Genomic DNA, 21,849 nt, shown 5'->3' on the forward strand with positions numbered 1-21,849 from the left:
ACTTTGAAGATTGGTTTGATTTTATATATGTGTGTGTGTGTGTGTGTGTGTGTGTGTGTGTGTGTGTGTGTGTGTGTGTGTGTGTGTGTGTGTGTGTGTGTCTTGTATTTTATCCACAAATCTTGCTCTTTTGCCAAACAGCTGTTTTTAAGCATTGCCAGTAATAAAGACAGAGCCTTATGGTTATTATGAGAAACAAAATAATATATTAATGTCTTCATTAATGTCTTATCAGCAGTGCATGTGCCATTTTACTCTGTATACTGGACATTTATACATTTGCGTTAATTGGACAATCATACCTATTATATGACATTGTGACAGATTATATGACATATTGTGACAGATTATGACATATTGTGACAGATTATATGACATATTGTGACAGATTATGACATATTGTGACAGATTATGACATATTGTGACAGATTATATGACATATTGTGACAGAACAATAAAACATGAATTAACAGCATTGTTTATTGTTTTAATTTCATATCGGACATTCTAAACATTTCTTAAAATTTACTTTAAGAATTAATATTGTTTATATAGCTTAAATGTACAAACAGTAGTATTAAGCGGTCATCCGGGGAATTAGCTCAAATGGTAGAGCGCTCGCTTAGCATGCGAGAGGTAGCGGGATCGATGCCCGCATTCTCCAATGAACATTTTGCTCATTTCACATTTTGCTCATTTCACATTTTAGTATTAAAAAGTTGTTAGGATTAATGCATTGTTAGTGGACTAACACGAGTTATTTATATATTCCTACAATAACGCTATGTATATTAGTGAACTCATACGAACATACGATTAGCTGGTTATTAGGCTCTTATGCAGCTCCAGTACTACGGTACTACACTATGCGAGTCTATCTATCTATCTATCTTCATAATAGTATTCAAAATTATTTTGTAGACTAATACACACCTAGCGACCTAAACCAGCTCGTACATGCGTCTATAGCAATAAAAAGGATAGAACGACAGCTACCCCCATCATCCGGGGAATTAGCTCAAATGGTAGAGCGCTCGCTTAGCATGCGAGAGGTAGCGGGATCGATGCCCGCATTCTCCACTTATTTATTTTTCTTCTCACAACCAACAAACGCTTAATATTATGCCTTAAAAAACTCTAAATACTCCAGGTTTCCACCAGAGCTGGTTACAAGTCCTCCTCGAGTTTTTGTAGGTTTCCTCCAAGATGTCAGGTTCCGTCTCACATGCCAATAGGCAAGCTCTAAATTTCCCCTGGGTGTGAATGAGTATGTATGTGTTGCCTTTGGTAAAGTGACTAACCTGAACGATGGAACGTATCTTTTCTGTCTGAAAAAACGATGAACATGAACTCACTTCCTGCAAGAAAATATACTTTATTTGTCCTGCAAGTGTAATACCACACAGTGATGTGTGAAGATCACGTGTGAATTCAAATGCTTTATGCATGTTAAAGAAAAATAACAATGAACAGCGTACACAGAATCTATGGATTTAATATAAAATCCTTCCGGAGAGATAGCGATTGGTTAATTTTTCTGATTAGATAACCGTTTCTTTTTTAGGATGTCTATCTGTGAAGATGTGAGTCACACTGTGTCAAGAATTATTACAATCATCTAGTTAAAAGAAGTAACCACATTATTACAAGTCTGTAACTTACATCACTTGTAGTGTGGTGATTCAAATAGCATTGCAATGTCTTTATGAGTCATGGAGGGTTTGTGTCCCGTACTAGAGAAAGTCAGATGCAAAAAAAGCAATGGCGTCATGTAGCACGGAACAATCGGTCTACGTCGACGGTCTAGTTCAGGGTTCCTCTGCAGTTTTCGGCTCCGCACAGGCAGGGGATCTTCTCGTCCTCGATGGGGAATTTATAATCGTACGTGATCTCTTCGTTGACGCTGATCGGCTGGCGAGAATAGATGACTATTTTCTTTTTGGCTTCTACAGTGATGACTTTAGCGTAGCAGTTTGGCTGAAGGTGAACAGGAGAAAATAAACGGATGATTAAGAAAATCCCATGGTTTTCAATTTGTTATTGTTGATAAAGTTTGACTCTGGGTTCAATCTTAGCCAAAGTACTAATCACCACTCACGTTACAGCTGTGGTTGATGAACCTGGCCAGGTTGCCGCACTTGGTCGCGTCGATGATGGTGTCCTGGTCGACTTGGAACAGGTAGCTGCTGCCGATGCCTTCCTGCTCATAGCGCCTCTCTCGCATGTCGGCTATCACCTGATGACAGCGTTCAAATGTCAGCAGCTCCAGAAAAAAACAGCCACTATCTTTCACACAAGACTTCGTCTGAGAAGTCTCACAAGTTACAATGAAAACTTTTAAATACATTACTTTCCATTCTGTACTGTTACTACATATAACATCTTGAACATTACATTCTATTAACTCTTCTTTTTTTATCTTTTCTAACTTAGTTCTTAAATAGTATATTATATAAACCAGTTAATTTATATGCACCGTCCGAGAGGAGTGGCCGACATTTCTTTTCACTGCGGGGATAAAAGATGCTTTAAATGGAATTAGCTTCTAAATCTGAAATATAAAAATTCCAATTCCGATTGTTAGGGTTAGTTACATTAAGTCCAACTTTTTCCAACTATATTTACTGGAAAAACTTTCTTTTCTGTAACCTCAGCCAACATCCAGAATGTACTAGGATGTTGTCATGCAGTGTAGCTTCTGAACTAACTAGGACTTTTGTATAGTAAATTTGCTATATTAGCCTACATACTGTACATATAAACTCCAGACAAAAAACTATCCTTGAAACTGGATATGAAGAAGATCTAGATATATGTTCTAGATATGTTTATTAAAGGGAAAACGTTTTTAGAGAGGAATAAGCTTTGACACATTCATTGGTTTGCCTGGGGGTTTGATTCCCGCCTCTGCCTTGTGTGTGTGGAGTTTGCATGTTCTCCCCGTGCCTCGAGGGTTTCCTCTGGGTACTCCGGTTTCCTCCAATGCCATACCAAAGACATGCATGGTAGGTTGATTGGCATCTCTGGAAAATTGTCCATAGTGTGTGAGTGTGTGAGTGAATGAGAGTGTGTGTGTGCCCAGTGATGGGTTGGCACTCCGTCCAGGGTGTATCCTGCCTCGATGCCCGATGACGCCTGAGATAGGCACAGGCTCCCCGTGACCCGAGAAGTTCGGATAAGCGGTAGAAAATGAATAAATGAATGAATGAACATTCATTCGTCTCACCTGCCGTATGCTCTGTCCGACGTATTCGATCACCATCTCATCCGCAGCTATCGGCTCCTCTGCAAACAATCCCCAGTCATGGATGCGACTTCTGCAGAAGCGCAGCCTCTTCTTACGGAACTGAATTCAAAAACACAATACATGTATGCTTAATAATAACAATAATAACAATAATAATAATAATAACTAGACATGTATATGTGACAGGGGTGAATAAACCACCAGTACAGAGTAGAGCGTAAAATTGTTTTAATCACGATAAAATGTGTTGGTAAAGGATTGCGACTTTTGTCATGTGAGTACCACCTTCAGTTGGTTGAACTTGAGCAGGTCGCTGTCGCAGCTGAAGGAGGAGAGCAGGCGCCGCTGTTCTGCTCGGAAATCCGAACCGGAACGGGATGACGAGGGAAGTTGAGCTGACACATTCTGATATTGCATGGACACAGAATTGATAAAAATGAATCAAAAGCCATGTATGTATCGTTTCGTAAAGGTTATGTGAGTTCATTTGCATCAAATTTGTATACGTTACCGTAGTTCAAATAAAATGAGTTGGTTCTGCTGGTTATTATTAAACATTATTAGAAATAGCAAAGTGCATTCTATATTATGTTGTGTAGCCTTAAAAAAATAAGATTTGAATAGCAAGCATCTGATTTGGTATGTGATATGCAAAGGCTTTGTTGTCTAGGTTGTTTGGATAGACTTCAGTAATAATACAACTTTGCTTTCACTCACAATTCCCACCTGAGTGTCTGCAGTCGGCTCTCCTGAGGCGGTGTGTGTGTGTCTGAGGTAGCGCAGTTTGTCCCTCTTGCTGATGACGTAAAATCCCTCTGTGCGTGCGGATGCAGTCGTGTGATAACGAGACCCGCATGGCAGTTTTGGTGGCCATTCCAGAGGAACGCTGCTTGGTGAGATGAAGTCAAGGAACACACATATACACACACTAGGTCTTGTGAATTAGCACTGAGATTCAGCTACAAAAAAAAAGTACAATAGGGTTGTTTGAAAATAAACAGTTTTATGTAATGCTCATGTAGCAGGCCGCGCTGTAACACAGACAGCCTGCCAGCAGAGGGCGACAACAGCGCACAGTCTGAATCGTCATTTGCCCAGACATTCTCTGGTCTGATAAACATTTATTGTCTGCACGTGCAAAAGGCGGGAAATATGAGGTCTTACTGATATGACTCTGAATATACAGTAGCATTTAAGTCCATTTTAGTTCATTTAGACTAAAGGTTTCTAAAATGTAGAACTTTGCATCTTTAAATGCAGAAATGTGAATGATTTTTAGCCTTGCATTGATAAGTATTCTGAAACTCTGAAACCCTGTTTGTGGATGCAGACAGATAGTCTAAATAAGGATATGAGGATGAGGAACCCAGTGTGTGCTTTTGAGCCAGTCGAAGGTGTTGTTTTGCAGGAGCATCTTCTCGTATGTGGCCTTCAGGTGGCTGATCTCCTCCATGTTCACTCCTTTAGTCCAGACGGCATCGATAAGCAGCCTTTCTCTCCGTCTGGACCGAGGGGCAAACAAAGAAGTGTGAGGCCATGACTTTCTCTTTCTCCACGGGTACAGCGGTTTTAGGGATCTCTGGCTCTCCTGTGGCTCCTGTTGAAGCCTGTTTTCTAATCGGTTCTCGAGTCCCTGCAGTGGCTTTTTGGCCTGATCTGCTAGTTCCTTGCTCAGACATGGAGCCGCATCACATGGTGATGATTTAGCAGACGAAACTAGCACAGGCATGTGTTGAAAATCGTCCTTGTTTCGTCTGTTTCTCTGTGACAGGATCATTCTCCTTTTGCGCTGCATCCGCTCTCTTCTCTTCCCGAGATCATCAAAACGAGTCAGCTGATGTGTAGAAAAGCTCAAATCTTGTGTGTCTGAACTTGAGGAATCACTTGAGGAGTGAGGAGAGGAGCTGGTGCTGTGGATGTGGATTTGTTGTGAGTAGTAGCTTTGACTCCGATATGTCCGGTGCTCCCGCTGATGAAAATGGACGTCGATGTCCTCGGAAAGAGGCGAGGACGGATTAGTTTCCCGTCCCGGAGTTCTGGGGACCCCGCTTCCTGTGTACGGTGATACTGAGAGAAAGGAAGGAGAGAACGGGCTGTGCGTCGCCATCCTAAGCACTGCTTCTCGCGTAATCGCTGCTGTATGATATGACTGTTCCTCTCTGTTAGTTCTGCCTGGTGTTTTAGGAGTTTCCTCATAGGCAGGATAGGAGGATGAGAGAGCAGGAGGAAGAGGAGACAAATACAGTGTAGGAGAGGAGATTAGATAGAAGCCAGTAGGAGAAGGTGGAGGAGGGAGAGGCGGAGTAGGAGCAGGGGATAAAACGAGAGTTCCTGTCTCTGTTTCACAACTGCCTCCGGGAGTACAGGGCAGTTCTACGTCATCGGGAGCAGAGAGCGATAGCCCGTACCTTAGCTCGAGCTCGGGCTCACTTGACAGAGAGCCTGTTGGTGTGGGGGGTCTGAGGTTCACAGAATCCTCCAGTAATACATTCGTATCCGTGTCCGACCCCTCATCTGTGAATATGCCAAAAAAAAAATGCAGTAGTCTCAATTATCTCACTTATTAACAATATAAACAATGTTTTTTACAGAAGCTAGTTTCGTTTGTATCGTACCAGAGGAAAACTCTCTATAAGTTGTCAATGGTGGACTCTGCAGTTCCAGAGGCTCGTGGGCTGGAGAAACCAGAGCCGGGTCATACAGCTCGAGTTTGTTTGACAAGTGCTGTGTGACTGGATCCTGGCAGCCGTAGCTGTGAAGAAACACTTCCACTCGCAGCTCTTCCTGTGGATCGATGTCTGTAAAGTATAGAAATTCATTCATTCATTCATTTTCTACCGCTTATCCGAACTACTCGGGTCACGGGGAGCCTGTGCCTCTCAGGCGTCATCGGGCATCGAGGCAGGATACACCCTGGACGGAGTGCCAACCCTTCACAGGGCACACACACACTCTCATACACTACTGATCATTTTCCAGAGATGCCAAGCAACCTACCATGCATGTCTTTGGACCGGAGGAGGAAACCCCCGAGGCACGAGGAGAGCATGCAAACTCAACACACACAAGGCGGAGGCGGGAATTGAACCCCCAACCTTGGAGGTGTGAGGCAAACGTGCTAACCACTAAGCCACCGTGCCCCCAGGATAGAAATACATTTCATGCATGTCTGACCCTAAGTTTATTATTATTATTATTATTGATTGATCATTAAACACGAGTCATTAAATGTCCATCCATTAAACATAAAGTCTGTTTGTGTGTTTAGTTATACAAATCTTTTTTTGTAAAACCTATTTATTGTGTATTAGTCAAGTATACGGCAATTGGGTCGTTCATTTAAAAAAAAAAAAATTGAGCTCTCTAGAGTTATATTAATTTATCGACACTTTCCGTCCGGCCAGAATCATGAATTTCAGAATCATGTTGTTTTGGAGGCAGGACCTTAGATGTTGTAGGTGATGAAATGCCACCACCAAGTAGGCAGTTTTATAGTGACATGCTTGCCACCTTGCACTATATGAAACTTAATTTTGTTAAAATAAAAAGCGCCGTTAGCCAAGATGACAGTTATGTCGGCCTTGTTGCCTCTCGATCGATACAGCGTTCGGCTTAGTTCGTGGTTACAGATGACAGTGTCCTAGAACTTTGAATTCTATTTCTTACCTAGTAGCGCGTCATCTGGGTCACCATCGTTAGACAGCGGAGCGGATGGAGTCAGAGGCGGGGCGAGCTCGTCCTCCCAGGAGTTTGGGGAAGATCGAGAGGGGGTGTGAGATACGTATTCTTCAACATCATCGTCTGATGAGATCCAAATCTCCTCCGCTGCTCTCTCCTCCTGTGGCGCTTCAGAACACGGACTTTCTCCATCATCCTCGATGTTTTCCTCAGACTCCTCGCAGTCGGAAGAGTAACGACTCTCGTCAGACGAGCTGGAATCGGATCTCGAGGAGTGTGTGGATTCATAATCTGCGATGGAGGAGGATTCTGAAGACGCTATGCTAATTACCTCTGAAAAACGATGACAAATGTAGAATTGTGTAAACATCGCTGACTACTTTTTGTATTTTTACTGCCTGAGATTCAAGTGTATTGTGTAATTGCTATATTGATACCTTTGTCTGAGTGAGTTTCATCCTCTCTCACAGCTGAAAGCTTCTCTTCTCTTCCTTCTCCCTTTACAGCTGAACAACTCCCCTGCTTTCTGTCACCTTCTCCTTCTCCCTCATCATCATCCTTGTACCAGGAGAAGAAAATAACTTGTAAGAGTGCCGTTATCTGATGAAACAAAACTATTATCTCAGCAAGGTGTGTTATACCTGATTGGTATCTGAAATATTTTTTTTCTTGTTCTCCTCTTGCTCAGAACCCAACTTCTCCTCATTCCCAGAGTTCTTCATCTCCTCCTCTTCTTCCTGTTCTTCCTCCTCATCGCTTTCCAGCTCCAGAGGTCTGGCATGGCGCCGCTTTATCTCAGACACTCCCGGTTCCTTCTGGGGCTCGTCTGCTTCCTCATCGTGGGTGTGTGTCTCCTGTCCTGCTTTTTGCAGACTGAGACCACTGAACTGACCCGTTTCCTCTGAGTGTGTGTGACCAGGCGGAGAGGACGGACGTGACTTTTTAGCCTCTACGGAGTCCTCGCCGGACGGATCCTTCCGCTTCACCTAAACATAACGATAATAGCAATAAGAATACCAGATGTAAGCAACCCAAAACAAAGGTAAAACACAATGTACCTACCAACACAGTTAATAATGATGGAGGCAGAATACTGAAAAATTTAGACTTTTTTTAAACATTCACCGTTTCCCCACCTACGAGACAGGAGTCAGTGCTAGAGGTAGCCGAGCTTAAGATGTTGAGGTTCTTTTTGGGAGTGACAAGATTGGACAGGATTAGGAACGAGTACACCAGAGAGACAGCTCATGTTGGACAGTCAGGGGACAGATTAAGATGGTTTGGACATGTTCAGAGGAGGGAGAGTGAGTATATCGGTAGGAGAATGTTGGACATGGAGCTGCCAGGCAGGAGGCAAAGAGGAGGCCAAAGAGGAGGTATATGGATGTAATTAATGAGGACATGAAGCTAGTGGGTGCAAGTGTTGAGGATGCAGAAGATAGGGATAGGTGGAGAGAGACGATTCGCTGTGGCGACCCCTGAAGGGAAAAGAAGACTGTTTCCCCACCTAAAATCACTCTGTGGTTTATTTTGTTTCAGAACAAACTTAGCAGTAATGCAGATTAACCCACTTCTTGTTGATTATATGAATTCGAGCCAACGGCAGCTAAAACTGCAGCCAAAAATTTGGTGTTGAATTTGGTGGTCTCAATACTTCCTGGAACTGAAGACAATCCACAACCTCGATTGTTTCTGAGATTATTACAGGCCCTTTTTTGGTATATTATTATTCTGTGTCCCAATTGCATGGACATTCTAAATAAAGTATATTATAATTGAAATATAAAGGCATCTTTTTTTTCTGTATAGCGGTGCATTATTCGTTTAAACAGAAATCTTTATGATTGGTGGTACCTTAAACGAAGGCAGTTTGAGGGCAGAGCGCAGACCCAACCCCAGTCCTGTGCCTATTATTACGCCGTCTGTCCCCTCTGCAGTCTGCCATGGCTCCAAAACTCTGTTCTTCACAGGTTCTTTCTCTTTATTTTCTCCAGATTTCACTGGAGCCATCGTTGTCTGCATCAACATTCAAAAGAGAGATGAAAAAATATTGTCATCTTTCAGACAACCATCACAAAAAGGGCATGTAGTTACATAGCTACAAACTATAGATAATGAATCAACACCTTTTAAACCTATCAGAATCAAGAATTCAACAGCCCTGTGGTCTGAGTATCGGTTACGAATGTATTTTACCTTAGCGGCGTGTTCCTTCTCATCCCACCATTGGTCAAATGCTGCAAAGGCAACGCCTTCAACCATCCTACGATGAATGTCTTTCTTCACTATGAGCCTGAGTTCTGCAGCTACAGCAGCCATTACTCCATCGACCGTAGCCTTGTGGAGTGACTTGGTCACAGGCACGTAACCCGGAGGCGGCACTGAAGGGTCAAACACAGGTAGGTGTGGGGGAGGCCATGGCGCCCTGTAGCCAGGGATGACAGCCGTATTAAAAGTTGGACATGGTGCATGTCTGACCCCATCCACAACTGTAAAGGGTGTCGGGGGAGGAAGAATGGAAAAAGGAGGTGGGAAAACAGTGTGGGATTTCCCCTGGGTTATTCTAGTCGGGATAGGAAGAGGTGCAGAAGGAGGAGGTGCTGGAGGGTTAGTCCACCTGGAGGGCCTGTTCATTTGTCCTACAGGGATCTTTGGTGTTAAGCAGAACGGTGATAGAGATACAGAGAGGTTTGATGGAGGAGGAAGAGGAGGAGGGATTCGAACCAGTACAGGAGGCAGAACTGGTGGTGGTAGAGTAGGAAAGGCTGGTGGAGGTAGGAGAACAGGTGGAGGAAGTAACGGGAATACAGGAGCAGCAGGGGAAGAGCAGGTCCCGGGTCCAATAGGCTGCTCAGAAGGTTCTTGTCTTAGAGGCAGCATAGTCTGGAAAAAATAAATAAATAAATAAGCACTTGTAAAACACTATCAAGATTCGCAAAGAAACACTTGGAGACTCCTGGAGAATATGGTGTCAGGATAACACCATGGAATGTTCGGATTTTTTAATTATATATTGGATTTTCTTGCAAGCTTTAATCAAGATCTGCTGCCTGGAAGATTTTCTGGCAGGAAAACTTGTTAATAGTGACCTTTTCTACCATTCATTCATTTTCTACCGCTTTCCGAACTACCTCGGGTCACGGGGGGACTGTGCCTACAGTATCTCAGATGTCATCGGGCATCTAGGCAGGATACACCCTGGACTGAGTGCCAACCCATCGCAGGGCACACACACACTCTCATTCACTCACACACTCACACACTACGGACAATTTTCCAGAGATGCCAATCAACCTACCATGCATGTCTTTGGACCGGGGGAGGAAACCGGAGTACCCGGAGGAAACCCCCGAGGCACGGGGAGAACATGCAAACTCCACACACACGAGGCGGAGGCGGGAATCGAACCCCCGACCCTGGAGGTGTGAGGCGAACGTGCTAACCACTAAGCCTCCTGTTAATGCCCTGGTTCCATTTTCTAGTAAAATCTCTAATACAGGCAACAGTGACAAGCACATATAGAAAAAAAAACTATAAAGGAGTTTTTACCATAGCTGTTTGGTGAGAAGGTTCCTGAGCCGGCCGTGTTGTTGGACAGACATTCGAAATGACGGGTATGTTTGACAGATCCTCGTTGCTTGGTCGAGTTTCCTCTACTTCCTCTGCTGAGTCCGGGAGTGGAAATGGACTCACGTCCTCAAAACCCGACATAGATGAAGTGTGTTGCGTGGAACTAGAGTGACTGGAAGCTGCATGGAAATTCCGGGTAGGTGAGGAATCAGGGGATTGTGGAGAAGGAGGACGAGATTTGGAGGACAGTTGAGGAATGTTTAGGGAAACCCGATCTTCTGAGTTTTCATTCTCTTCTGCATCTGAACTCTGAGTGCCCAGGAGCATTTTTATACGAGAGTCCAGGCTGCTTGGCACTTGTTCCGGAGGAAACGACCCTGATGAGGGACTTTGCTCTGGCTCAGGGGAGATACACCGTTCTGGGGTTTGTATTGCAGCCTTGTCATGCTCTTGTACATCAGGAACATTGAGAGGAGAGTTAAAGATGTTACCAGGAGTTTTTTGAAGAACATCGAAAGATTTTCTCAATGGCTGTGAGCACAATGTTTGTATTTGACACAAGTTTCCCCTCTCGGGTACTGGCTGAATTGGTTCCTTGTCAATACTACCTGTAGGCGCTTCCATGGATTTTTGTCCTGTAGGTATATTCGTGCTACTACTACTGTGAATAAGAGACTTATCTGGCTGTGTCTCAGCAGCTGAAGATCCTTGAAATGTAACTAACGGCACTAGATTTTTCGTGCATCCCGAACGATAGCGATATCTGTTGAGTACAGGTCTGTGCACATAGTGATGCTCCGGTCTACGGTTATATGCATTTTGGTATTTAGTGCCCCATACACGATCCTTGTGCCCGCCTCGAGAAGCCCTGCCAACTGTTTTGTTGGACTGGCCTCCTGATACCATGTGCCCTTTAGAGGTCCAAGAAATTTGAGTAACGTTTATTAAAGACCCCTCCCTTGTATTTGGCGTATGTGGTGTTAGCTGGACTAAGTGAGGGTTGTGATAGGTGTGTTGGGATTCAGAGGTGATGAATGGAGTTGACTGTTTTGAAGCGTGTGTATCAGTGTGCGTATCTGTTGTTTCGTTCGCAAGGCTCTCGCAGTGCGGCGGGGTTCCCGGGTTACTGTGAGATGTCGGCGAGCCATGTGGAGTGTCCTGCCAGAAACTACACGGAGTGTCCTGATGCATGCTCGAATAGGCAGTGTCCATGGACATAGGGGTGGAGCAATCAAATGGGGTGGAGCCGAGGAGCGTAGAAGATGAAGACAGAAATCCATGAGACAGTCGCTTCACAGGGTCATACTCCTGTATAGAATACAGCAAAAGACTGAAATTGAAAAGCTCCGACAATTAACACGTTAACGATCGTCATGAACTAGTAAAACTTTCCTTTGCGGTAAAATTTTACGAAGTGGGTGGAATGACATAATAGAACAATTACATGCAAATGAGAGGCAGAGTGATGTGATTAATGCTAATGAGTGTGAGCAGCATGGCTAAAGATGTTTACCGACTCTTTTTTGGTGCAGAACCTCGTTCCAAATAAAACGGAGGAACCGCGGGTGCAAAATTCGAACCCAGTTTTCACCCATTTTGGTGTCTGCCACTTCCCGACCATTTCTCCTCTATCATGCGACAGCTACCGACCAGGAAGGGTGAGGTTTTAAGTGTTAAGACACCTCATAAGATATAGCTTCCTTAATTGTGATTTCTTAACGATAGGAATAAATACTTTGTGGTATGTTTTGTTATGTACTCGCCATTTAATTTGACAGAACTCATCACTGCTAGATAAGCATTCGTGTCACACTCACGTTGTGAGAGTCAGAGCTGTAGGTTGGTGACTGTGGTCCCCAGGCCTCTTCCCCTAAAGGAAGAGTAAAGGGAGTATACAACCCACTGACAAGCAGCTGGAAATATCGTGTCCGCTTCTCTCCTGAAAGCAAAGATTACGGTAGAATCTCAGGTTTAAAAAATGAAGCTGACACAATTCCCCTATCTGACCCAAGGATTTTGCCCATCTCTTGGCTCACTAATAAAAAAATCACATTTATCTATATTTATTTATTATAACCAGTCCACTAAAAAATCAAATATAACAAATGAATATTTGTTCATATGCAACATGGACAAAAGTATGTGCACCCCTGACCATCACCATATTTGGAATACATACACCATACACAGGAAACGAGAGGAGCAAACCTACTCCAGCATGACAATGCACCTGTGCACAAAGCAAGCTCCGTGAAGACATGGTGTGCCAAGAGTGTTGACAAAGAACTCAAGTGTCTTTGCACAGAGCACTACCTTCATGATGAACTGGAACACTGACTGCACATCAGACCTCCTCACCATCCCAACATCAGTGCCTGATTTCACTGTTCATGTTGTTTAAAGGGAGGGGGGGGGGGGTTTACGGTGGCTTAGTGGTTAGTATGGTTCGCCTCACATCTCCAGGGTTGGGGGTTCGATTCCCGCCTCCGCTTGGGGAGTTTGCATGTTCTCCCCGAGCTCTTCTCCGGGTACTCCGGTTTCCTCCCCCAGTCCAAAGACATGCATGGTAGGTTGATTGGCATCTCTGGAAAATTGTCTGTAGTGTGTGAGTGTGTGAGTGAATGAGAGTGTGTGTGTGCCCTGTGATGGGTTGGCACTCCGTCCAGGGTGTATCCTGCCTCGATGCCCGATGACGCCTGAGATAGGCACAGGCTCCCCGTGACCCGAGGTAGTTCGGATAAGCGGTAGGAAATGAATGAATGAATGAATGAATGAATGAATGAATGAATGAATGAATGTTGTTTAATGGGCACAGATACACTCCTGTAACTAGTGGAAAGCCATCCCAATAAAAGTGGAGCTTATTATATAACAGATAAAAGGGGATTTAATCCCCTTATGTGATGTCAGAAGTGCACATACATTTGCCAAAATGTACATACACAAAGGTCTTTTTGTCCAATTTTGTCCACATAAATTATTCTGATCAAGATATTCAACAAACAGTGTTTTTGGCTGACGAGAATATTGTAAAAATGTCAATTTTGCCAATTCTTTATCTTTAAAAATTCAAACACTAGAAACTAAGGGGTACAAAAACGCTTTTCTTACCTCTTGGGTCCAACTCCACATGAATGTGGTTTCCCATAACTGAAGTAGTGTGTAGTTTTTGCACCGCCTCATTGGCTCCTCGGACGGTTTCAAAAACGACTTTGGCTATTCCTAAATGTTTCTTATTCCTGGGATTGAACAAAACCTCCACCTCTTGGATCTCTCCAAACTTTCGGCACATGTCCGTTAAGAAGGAGGCCTTGATGTTGTCGTTCAGCCTGCTGAACGTCACCTCCTTCGGTGCGCCGACATAATTCTCATCAACCTATAAAAAAATTTACTCGTGAACGGGTCATTTCCTTCTCGCGGATTATTAATAAACAAATAATTACACCAACGATGGGACAGAAAAATTGTACAAATTTGATGCGTTAACCTTGAACTTGGGGACCGGCAGATTCGTCTCTTTAAATTTGGTCCAAAAACGAGCAATTCTGGGGTCTCTGACTTCTGGTGGATGAATTCCAGGATTCTGTGGAAAATTATTTGTGTGTTATTTCATTAGGCTTTGCTCTCTCTGAGTTCTTTTATTTACATAGGACAATGAGACTCAGAACACTAAAATGAGGTACAGTATAAGATGCTAAATATGATTAAGGGAATTCTTTATATATAATTTTGCATGCAGAGCTTGTGTGCTTTCCTGTAACAAGAAGTCTATACTATTCCATACAGTTTTTTTTAATGGAAACCACTTCCATATTTTTTTTAATCCATTTAAAGTTACATTAAATGTTGTGAAACATCTGCAAAACGATTTTGTATATGATATCACTTCAACCTAAAAAGCTGTTCTGACACCGGGGGCTCCATAAAACCTCACTTTATGAACAATTACACAAATTTGTATATTTATATAATGTGTCGAATAATTGCTTATTACACTTATATTACATGTAAAGACAACCATGAAACTCCCTGTTAATGAGGCATTACTACAGAACCTGTGACATAATCAAACAAGCGCACTGAAATACACAGTGATTTGCCTGGAAATTAGTCAACACCTTCTGACCGATTCTGAATTAAGAACTCAGAAGCATTTTTGACATAAAAATTAATAGCTTGGTTTTGAATTTCAGTTTATGAGCTCGGGCGGTTACATGACCTGGTGCTAGGCAGCGAGATATTTTGCAAGTCAATAACTTCACATGTCACATCCATCACATGTGTAACCTTGCACTAGTCGTATTAGCAAAAGCGAGAAAGAAATTAGATTTTTCGGTCTGATTAGCATTTAGACGTAGAATCGCATCGACTTGTTTTATTTAGACGAATACTATTTAGGTAGGAGTTTACGAACAAGGAACAAGGATCGAATTAACAAGTTCAAAACAACATTTAATCAGTGGTCATTAGACAAAAACAACCATTTAACTAGCAACCATGACAAGCTGAATTAAAGTACTACCGTAAATGCTATAAGAGACAACGAACGAGTGAATATGTTATGCAAACCTAGAGAAGAAATCTTCCAGGGTTTATTTCTTTAGGCATAAACTTAAATCGATGAAAACGAAAGCCGCTTCTTTAAAAGATTCGTGAGTAGAAAGTCATCAGTGGCTCCATGTTAGCCTTCGTACACGATCGAGAACGCAGCATTAAAAAGTTTAGCTGAGTGACGGCTCGTGGAAACTCAGGTTACAGTCGACCTGTTTACCAGCGCTGTGTTTAGATTAGATTTGCTTAAACCATTTACGACCCCACCACCTGCCAAATGACTAAATGTAAATACCTCTTCCCCTGGCCTTCTGCCATATGGATGATTTTAAGCATAAACGTAACAGTGTGGTTTAGCACCTGAGGGATGTCATGGCTCAGGGAAGCTCAGGTAAATTCCTGCTTTCCCTTTTAAATCCCTGATGATCTGGAAGCTCTAGAAACAGCTGTATTTGTCTTGCTAAAAACCTAAAAAAACAAACCATCATCTACTAGGAACGTTGTTTAAAACTCACAGGCGAGCTGAAATGCAGTCCATCATAGCGATAGAGCTTTTCCTTTCCACTGTCCAACACCGGATCAACAAGCAGTTTGTAGCTGCACCAGTTGGGCGTTCTTTCCGCTCCAGAATCAACACATTCTGTATTCAGTGGGAAAAAAGGATAACAATTAAGATCGTCTCCCTTAAAATTTTTATCATTTTAAATCTGACTTGAATGAGTTACTATTACTACAGCAGTTATTAATTAATTATATATTCATTATTACGGGAAAATGTTTTACAGATTAAAAAAAAATCCATTGATTTAGTAAAATAGGATCGAATAAATAAGACTTTCTGAATGATTATAATGTCTTAAATATGACAGATCATGACAGGAGGTGGATAAAATAATGGAAATCTGAAGACTAACTTTATTTTGGGCTACAATGTACCTCCAAAGCAGTTTTAATCTAATCTTAGTAAGACAGATACCTGGGAAAAGAACCTTTCACGTCACAGCTAACCCGAGAACAGAAATAAATCTACTTCTTGAAATCATAACATAACATAACTAGCATTTCTATAATTGGTTAAAACTTAGAGTCTGTCAATATTTGTGTAGTCTATTTTGTATTTAAAAATATTGTAGATTTTTTTTTATATACAACATAATAGTATACAATAATATTATATGCAATATTGTAGATTTTTAATATACAATATAATAGCATACAATACAATATTATGGACAATATTGTACATGTTTTATATACAATATAATAGTATACAATATTGTATTTTTATATACAATATTGTATATTTTTATATATAATATAATATGAAGTTAGCAAGCTGTGCTAGCAGGTTTGCAAAATTTGAAAAATTAAAAAAAAAACATAATTATTCAAATATTATAAAAAGCATCACCTTTACACTTTTTCATAATTATTAACGTATAATGTTGTATTCTTGGTATTCCATCACACACCCACACCCACACCCACACACACACACACACACACACAATATAAACACACTTAATATAAAGACAATTATGAAACATTAATTAAGGTGTAAACAGTGAGGCCTGGTCAAAAATGGCTGACACCATTAACACCATACAAAATGTAATCATTCACTGGAGAGTAAACTGTTGATTAAGAATAAACTAAAGCAGATTTATTTTTTATATGATTTACTTTTATTATCCACGTATCATTACATAATTAAAGCATTTAAACTAAGGGTAATACTGACGGTAATGATGTTTAAATGGACTGGTCCAGGCCTGAGGAGGAACCACAGCATCACCCTTACCGTTATCTCCCTGTCCCTCCTTCTCGAAGCTGTCGCTCATCATTTGCACTCATTGTACACTGTTATTAACAGCCACTTCTCGTTCAAGTGAAACTCTTCCCCTTAAAAACAGACAGATAAACGGTTCGTATCGCTGTTATTCAGCTGCATTGTTGCGACTTGTGCTTTCTCCTGAGGGATAAACCTGCATCACAACAGGTGGGAGTCACCTGGCGCCCCGCCTTACAGGTGCATCACCCTGCCGTTACGCTGCGTGTTGCCAGATTGGCACCGATCCCTTATATCACTCTACTCTCCATGGCCTTTTTTTTTTTTTTTTTTTTTTTTGAGAATATAAGAGTTTTCTATTATGTAAATTATTAACTTAATTATGCTTTTATATCTGTATCTTAACACTTATTCCAGTTACTGTTGTAAAACGAACGCGCGGAGTAGGAGGGATTTTAAAATATTGCTACAAGGCAACCGAGCAGTATCCATATAAATCTGGCGACTACAAAAAGATCCGTTACGTCAGGAAATCTGACCAATCATATGAATCGTGAGGGAGGAAGTTCGGGGACGATGATAAACTTAGAGACGCCTAGTTACACTTATTATTAGAGTTGTTTGGGTTTTTTTTTTTTTTTATTAAAAAGAAAGAACACCAAACCTTTCAGAGAAGTCCTTTAATAATTGTATTCTTTTGTATTGCTTTGACAAAACAGCTTATCCGAGCAATTAGCATCTTATAGCTCAACGACATTTACAGAAGCAGCTACCCAGACACCCGTAACCTAGGTAACAGCGACAGAGAGACTGTTGCTTGGCAACAAGCAGACATGCGGTCAGAAGTAAGTGATTGGATGCAAGTGCAAGAGATGAAGAAGAAGAGGGATAATAGCTGTATTATACAAATAGCTGTATTATTATTATGCTCTAGGGCAAACTTTGCTTACAAATAAACATAAATGCTGGCTAAACGTGTGCTTAAACCTAATACTGTTTTTAAAATGTATATGAACAAGCAAGTTATACCAAATTAATCTTAAGGTAGTGCACATATAAGCTTAAAAAGTAATAAATAAATAAATAAATAAAGCAATTTATGTTAAAAAAAAAAAGAAAAAACAGAAAAAAGAAACATAAAAAACTGAATACAAAACTAATTTTCAGCTTTGCACACAGCTTATACAATATGTTGCAGTGTCCCAAAGATTCTTGTCCTACTTTTCACACGTCTCATCCTCCGTGGCTGAAAATTAAAAAACACACAAGGATGAATTTCAAACTTTTAAATGGAGCAAAACCAAAATCTAAAACTTTCAGTAAGTTGAACATATCTGTGTGATGGGATCTGTTACTCATTTAAATGACCCCTTATATAACATTATATTATATATTTATGTTTTATATATATATAAAATACAAAATCAGTAAATAGGCTTTACCCAAGTAAATAGGCTTTACCCCACTGTAGGCTTTACCCAAGTTGTTAGAACAAGACTATAAAAAAGGACAGGATTTGATTTAACTTGGAATTTATTTAGCAAGAAAATAATAATCTGATTCGTTTTTATGTTTGCAAATCGCACATAATGCTTTCTGTTTTTATTTCAGGCAGTTAGACTCTTTGTGTGTGTGTGTGTGTGTGTGTGTGTGTGTGTGTGTGTGTGTGTGTGTGTGTGTGTGTGTGTGTGTATGTGTGTGTGTGTGTGTTAGAGATCCTTGCAAATGCGAACACATCACTCACTCGAGGCAGAAGAATAGTCCGTCTGAGAGGATGCCTGAGAAACTAGAAGTTAAAATACAGGCAAAAGACAGTTATATTTGTTATATTTCATAGCTTCAGAAAGCATGAACATATTCATGACATTATGAGTTCTTACCCGCACCCCTTCTCTTCCATATAACCAGGGCGACTGTTGAAGTGATTGCACACACAAATAGTACGCTGATGATGATTACAGTAATGTTTGGACCCGGTCTGTCATCTGTGAGCAGCATTTCTGCAACAAAACAACCTCCTTTGACTGTCTAATACATGAGGAACTGACAGCCACTGAACAGAGAGATGTAGCCGTACCCCAGTAGACGTTCATTTTGTTGTCCTGGCTGAGGTGCGTAGCAGTGCAGGTGTAGTTGTGCTTCTGTTGGAGCTCTTCAGCACTGATCTCTACAGTCTTCCTCATCTGATAGGTTCCATCTGCATTAGGCAAAATATCTCCTGTAGTGATGAGGTCCTCAGGTACGCCCTGGCCATCTTTCAGTATCGCCACGTTGATGTGTCGTGGGTAAAACCCGGTGGCCAGGCAGGTCAGACGAGCACCTCCGGAGTCCGAGTTGAGTTGTTTCATGAGTCTCACTTTGGGCTTCACTTGGTAGATAAGAAGAAGAAGAAGAAAAGAACAAATCCTGGTAAACATCCAAAAATACTCTCACTCACTCATTCATTCTCTCCTGCTTATCCAAACTTCTCGGGTCACGGGGAGCCTGTGCCTATCTCAGGCGTCATCGGGCATCAAGGCACGATACACCACTCATTCACTCACACACTACGGACAATTTTCCAGAGATACCAATCAACCTACCATGCATGTCTTTGGACCTGGGGAGGAAACCGGAGTACCCGGAGGAAACCCCCGAGGCACGGGGAGAACATGCAAACTCCACACACAAGGCGGAGGTGGGAATCGAACCCCGACCCTGGAGGTGTGAGGCGAACATGCTAACCACTAAGCCACCGTGCCCCCCACTCCAAAAATACTATATATGATAAATATTTCAATAAAAATCAATAAATTCACTATAATAAAACTTTTCATGGATAAACCCCTCCAAAGCCATTCCATTGAAAATGATAAGTTGGGGGATAAAAAGCAAAGATTGAACAAACACAGAATTCCTGAGAGTGGATTTACCTTTCCTCAGTACATAGTTCTTCAAAGTTTTAAGTAATTCATGTAATGCTGTCGTGCATAAAGGTTGCAGGACATGGAGGTACAATGCTTTGTGATAGTCATACTTGGACGTATCAAAGGCTATAGGCCACGTCACATCGGCGTGCAGCGAATGCTGGTGTATATTATAGTCCATCTCAAATCCACTCAAGCCGTTGAAAGAATCGATCATCTTCATTTGTCCTTGCACGTTATTGCTCAGCAATTCACAACAATCCAGCCTCTGTTCCACATGGACACCTAGAGGAAAAAAGTCACAGTGGTTGTATTTTTCCTATATTCAAGGCTACACTTGTGTTTCTTCTAACTAGATTGTATCTCTGTACTTCACCTACCTTTGGAACAGTTGAAGTGCTGCTTCAGATGATGTGCTCGTGTTTGCATTTCTTTGTGCAGTGCTCCGAATATCAATTTCGAAAAATACTGCTCTTCATCATTTATTGCTCTGTCTATTCGCATAACTGTCTTTTGCTGGTGTGAATCATAGCTTGAGACTATTATATCATCCAGCATGATCAGGACGGTGAACTCAGGGAAAGGCGTCTCTCCGATGACGAACGTCGCCACCGAGCACAGAGAGTGGGAACCTGTGATGGGCAACAAATCAGGGCTGTGTTCCAATATTGTTTCTGACAAACAATTATTAACTTCTTCTTATCGTAATACGTGCCTGTAGTTAGTCAGTATGCATTGGAACAAAGTTGTTAGTTATAGTAGCACCACTAATAACTAGTTAAGGTTGTGATATAAACATTGATTATTTTCCTATAGCAGCATGTCTTGAAATAAATGATAGTGGTATTTTATATTTAACACATATACTACTGTATAGACCAAATATTTAAGCCTCAGAGTTCATTTCATTTAAAAGAGAACGTACCTGCATTGGCAGATGATACAAATGTGAGAAGGCTTAGTAAAACGCTACCAAAAAGTTTCTTCATGTCTGCATGTGTGCTCATAAGACTGTATAGCTCAGGAAAAAAAAAATATCAAAAAGAAACATCATCGTTTCCTGCTTTCAGAGTCAAACTCCTCCCTGGTGTTTTTTTTTCCCACCACAAATGAGGAAGGTGAAGCAGTATGACATTCCAGGATGTTTCAAATTCCCCAGATTTTCTTCTCTACTAATGCCACAACATCTCATTTTTATACACAGTTTTATTTTACCACAATGCATACCACTCAATGCTGATGTAGATTATGATCTAAAATGGAATTTGGCCAAAACAGGTCATGCATCACATTCTGTCGGAGTCAGACAGGTTTAGTGGCGTGATCAGATGAAGCTTAAAAACCTAATTCAGTTGGTTAAGGTGGAAGGCAGCACAAAAACATGGCTCAGATTCATCGTCCGAATCAGATTCTATTTTTCCAGAATTTATTTCTTGTGCCCTCTATTTTCTTATTAAGGGGGGAAAAAATCGAAGAAGTCCAGAGGTCAGAATAATCAGAAAACGTAAACAAGGGCAAGAGTCAAAAACAGGAAACCTGAAAGAAGAGAAAAAAGTGGAAGAAAAAAAAAAAGCCCCAACAGAAAAAAAATCCAGAACAGAACAGGTAAACACTTTAGGATACACTCTTGGATATCATATAGCAACCAATTTAAAGTTCAGCACTGATAGGATTACAGGTTTTAAACATTGCAGTGTATGAGAAAGTGGAGCTCTCTCAGTGTCTCTGTTATCAGCTTGACAAAGACGTGTTTGATTATCACTTAGTCTAATATCACATGATCCAAGCAGTTGAGGTTTAAAGTCAGCTTGAGGTGGTGCTGGAATTTGTACTCATAACCTTCCTCTTTACTATGTGGTAGCTCAGTGGTTAAGGTGTTCGACCACTGATCGGAAGGTCATTGGCTCAAATCCCAGGTCCACCAATGCAGGGCCCCTGAGCAGGGCCCTTAACCCTCAATTGCTCATGTGTATAAACTGAAAAATAATAATAATTTAAAGTCACTCTGGATAAGAGTGTCTGCTAAATGCCGTAAATGTACTAAGCCAAAGCCTTGAGTAACAACTTTCCACACAATATCTGTTTAAAGCATGTACACATCCTAAATA

At 41.4% G+C, this 21,849-nt stretch overlaps 2 protein-coding genes and 2 non-coding genes across 5 annotated transcripts; 2 read left to right on the top strand and 2 right to left on the bottom strand.

The window, feature by feature from the left end:
• Nucleotides 1-591: 591 nt before the first annotated feature.
• On the top strand, nucleotides 592-664 carry trnaa-agc. Its single transcript has one exon. It is a non-coding gene; the product is annotated as a tRNA-Ala (tRNA).
• A 343-nt stretch (nucleotides 665-1,007) lies between these two features.
• Nucleotides 1,008-1,080, top strand: trnaa-agc. Its single transcript has one exon. It is a non-coding gene; the product is annotated as a tRNA-Ala (tRNA).
• Nucleotides 1,081-1,355: 275 nt separating this feature from the next.
• On the bottom strand, nucleotides 1,356-17,085 carry setd1bb (SET domain containing 1B, histone lysine methyltransferase b). 2 transcript variants are annotated; one of them, XM_027151817.2, is made up of 18 exons: nucleotides 16,848-17,085; nucleotides 15,562-15,686; nucleotides 13,983-14,078; nucleotides 13,607-13,871; nucleotides 12,313-12,434; nucleotides 10,475-11,803; nucleotides 9,122-9,808; nucleotides 8,780-8,941; nucleotides 7,567-7,911; nucleotides 7,363-7,483; nucleotides 6,914-7,258; nucleotides 5,863-6,045; nucleotides 4,601-5,761; nucleotides 3,974-4,140; nucleotides 3,533-3,652; nucleotides 3,227-3,346; nucleotides 2,099-2,236; nucleotides 1,356-1,977 (listed from the first exon to the last, which is right to left on the bottom strand). In XM_027151817.2, exons 1-18 carry the CDS (start codon nucleotides 16,888-16,890, stop codon nucleotides 1,804-1,806), a joined length of 5,703 nt encoding a protein of 1,900 aa, XP_027007618.2. In that variant the 5' UTR covers nucleotides 16,891-17,085; the 3' UTR covers nucleotides 1,356-1,803. The 2 variants fall into 2 exon arrangements, with proteins under 2 accessions (XP_027007618.2, XP_027007544.2); XM_027151743.2 differs by having other exon boundaries at nucleotides 3,965-4,140.
• Nucleotides 17,086-17,500: 415 nt separating this feature from the next.
• LOC113646893 (T-cell surface glycoprotein CD1c2-like) lies at nucleotides 17,501-20,807 on the bottom strand. Its single transcript, XM_027153413.2, has 7 exons — nucleotides 20,667-20,807; nucleotides 20,122-20,373; nucleotides 19,748-20,026; nucleotides 18,913-19,203; nucleotides 18,716-18,835; nucleotides 18,580-18,621; nucleotides 17,501-18,081 (listed from the first exon to the last, which is right to left on the bottom strand). The coding sequence occupies exons 1-7, from the start codon at nucleotides 20,746-20,748 to the stop codon at nucleotides 18,053-18,055; spliced, it is 1,095 nt and encodes a 364-aa protein (XP_027009214.2). The 5' UTR covers nucleotides 20,749-20,807; the 3' UTR covers nucleotides 17,501-18,052.
• Nucleotides 20,808-21,849: the final 1,042 nt, after the last annotated feature.

The sequence above is a fragment of the Tachysurus fulvidraco genome, chromosome 14 (assembly GCF_022655615.1).
Source record: "Tachysurus fulvidraco isolate hzauxx_2018 chromosome 14, HZAU_PFXX_2.0, whole genome shotgun sequence".
In the NCBI taxonomy this organism is placed as follows: Eukaryota; Metazoa; Chordata; class Actinopteri; order Siluriformes; family Bagridae; genus Tachysurus; species Tachysurus fulvidraco.

Excerpts from the sequence above, each read along its gene's own strand:
- setd1bb (XM_027151743.2), bottom strand. The coding sequence starts at position 16,890 with ATGATGAGCGACAGCTTCGAGAAGGAGGGACAGGGAGATAACG. Across the intron at positions 13,872-13,982 it reads TGCCGGTCCCCAAGTTCAAG|GTTGATGAGAATTATGTCGG; the intron begins GTTAACGCATCA and ends ATTTTTTTATAG. Across the intron at positions 4,141-4,600 it reads ACACTGGGTTCCTCATCCTC|CAAGCAGCGTTCCTCTGGAA; the intron begins ATATCCTTATTT and ends ACTTCATCTCAC.
- LOC113646893 (XM_027153413.2), bottom strand. The coding sequence starts at position 20,748 with ATGAGCACACATGCAGACATGAAGAAACTTTTTGGTAGCGTTTTACTA. Across the intron at positions 20,374-20,666 it reads TGTATCATCTGCCAATGCAG|GTTCCCACTCTCTGTGCTCG; the intron begins GTACGTTCTCTT and ends TGCCCATCACAG. Across the intron at positions 18,082-18,579 it reads GGACTATTCTTCTGCCTCGA|CCACGGAGGATGAGACGTGT; the intron begins GTGAGTGATGTG and ends TTTAATTTTCAG.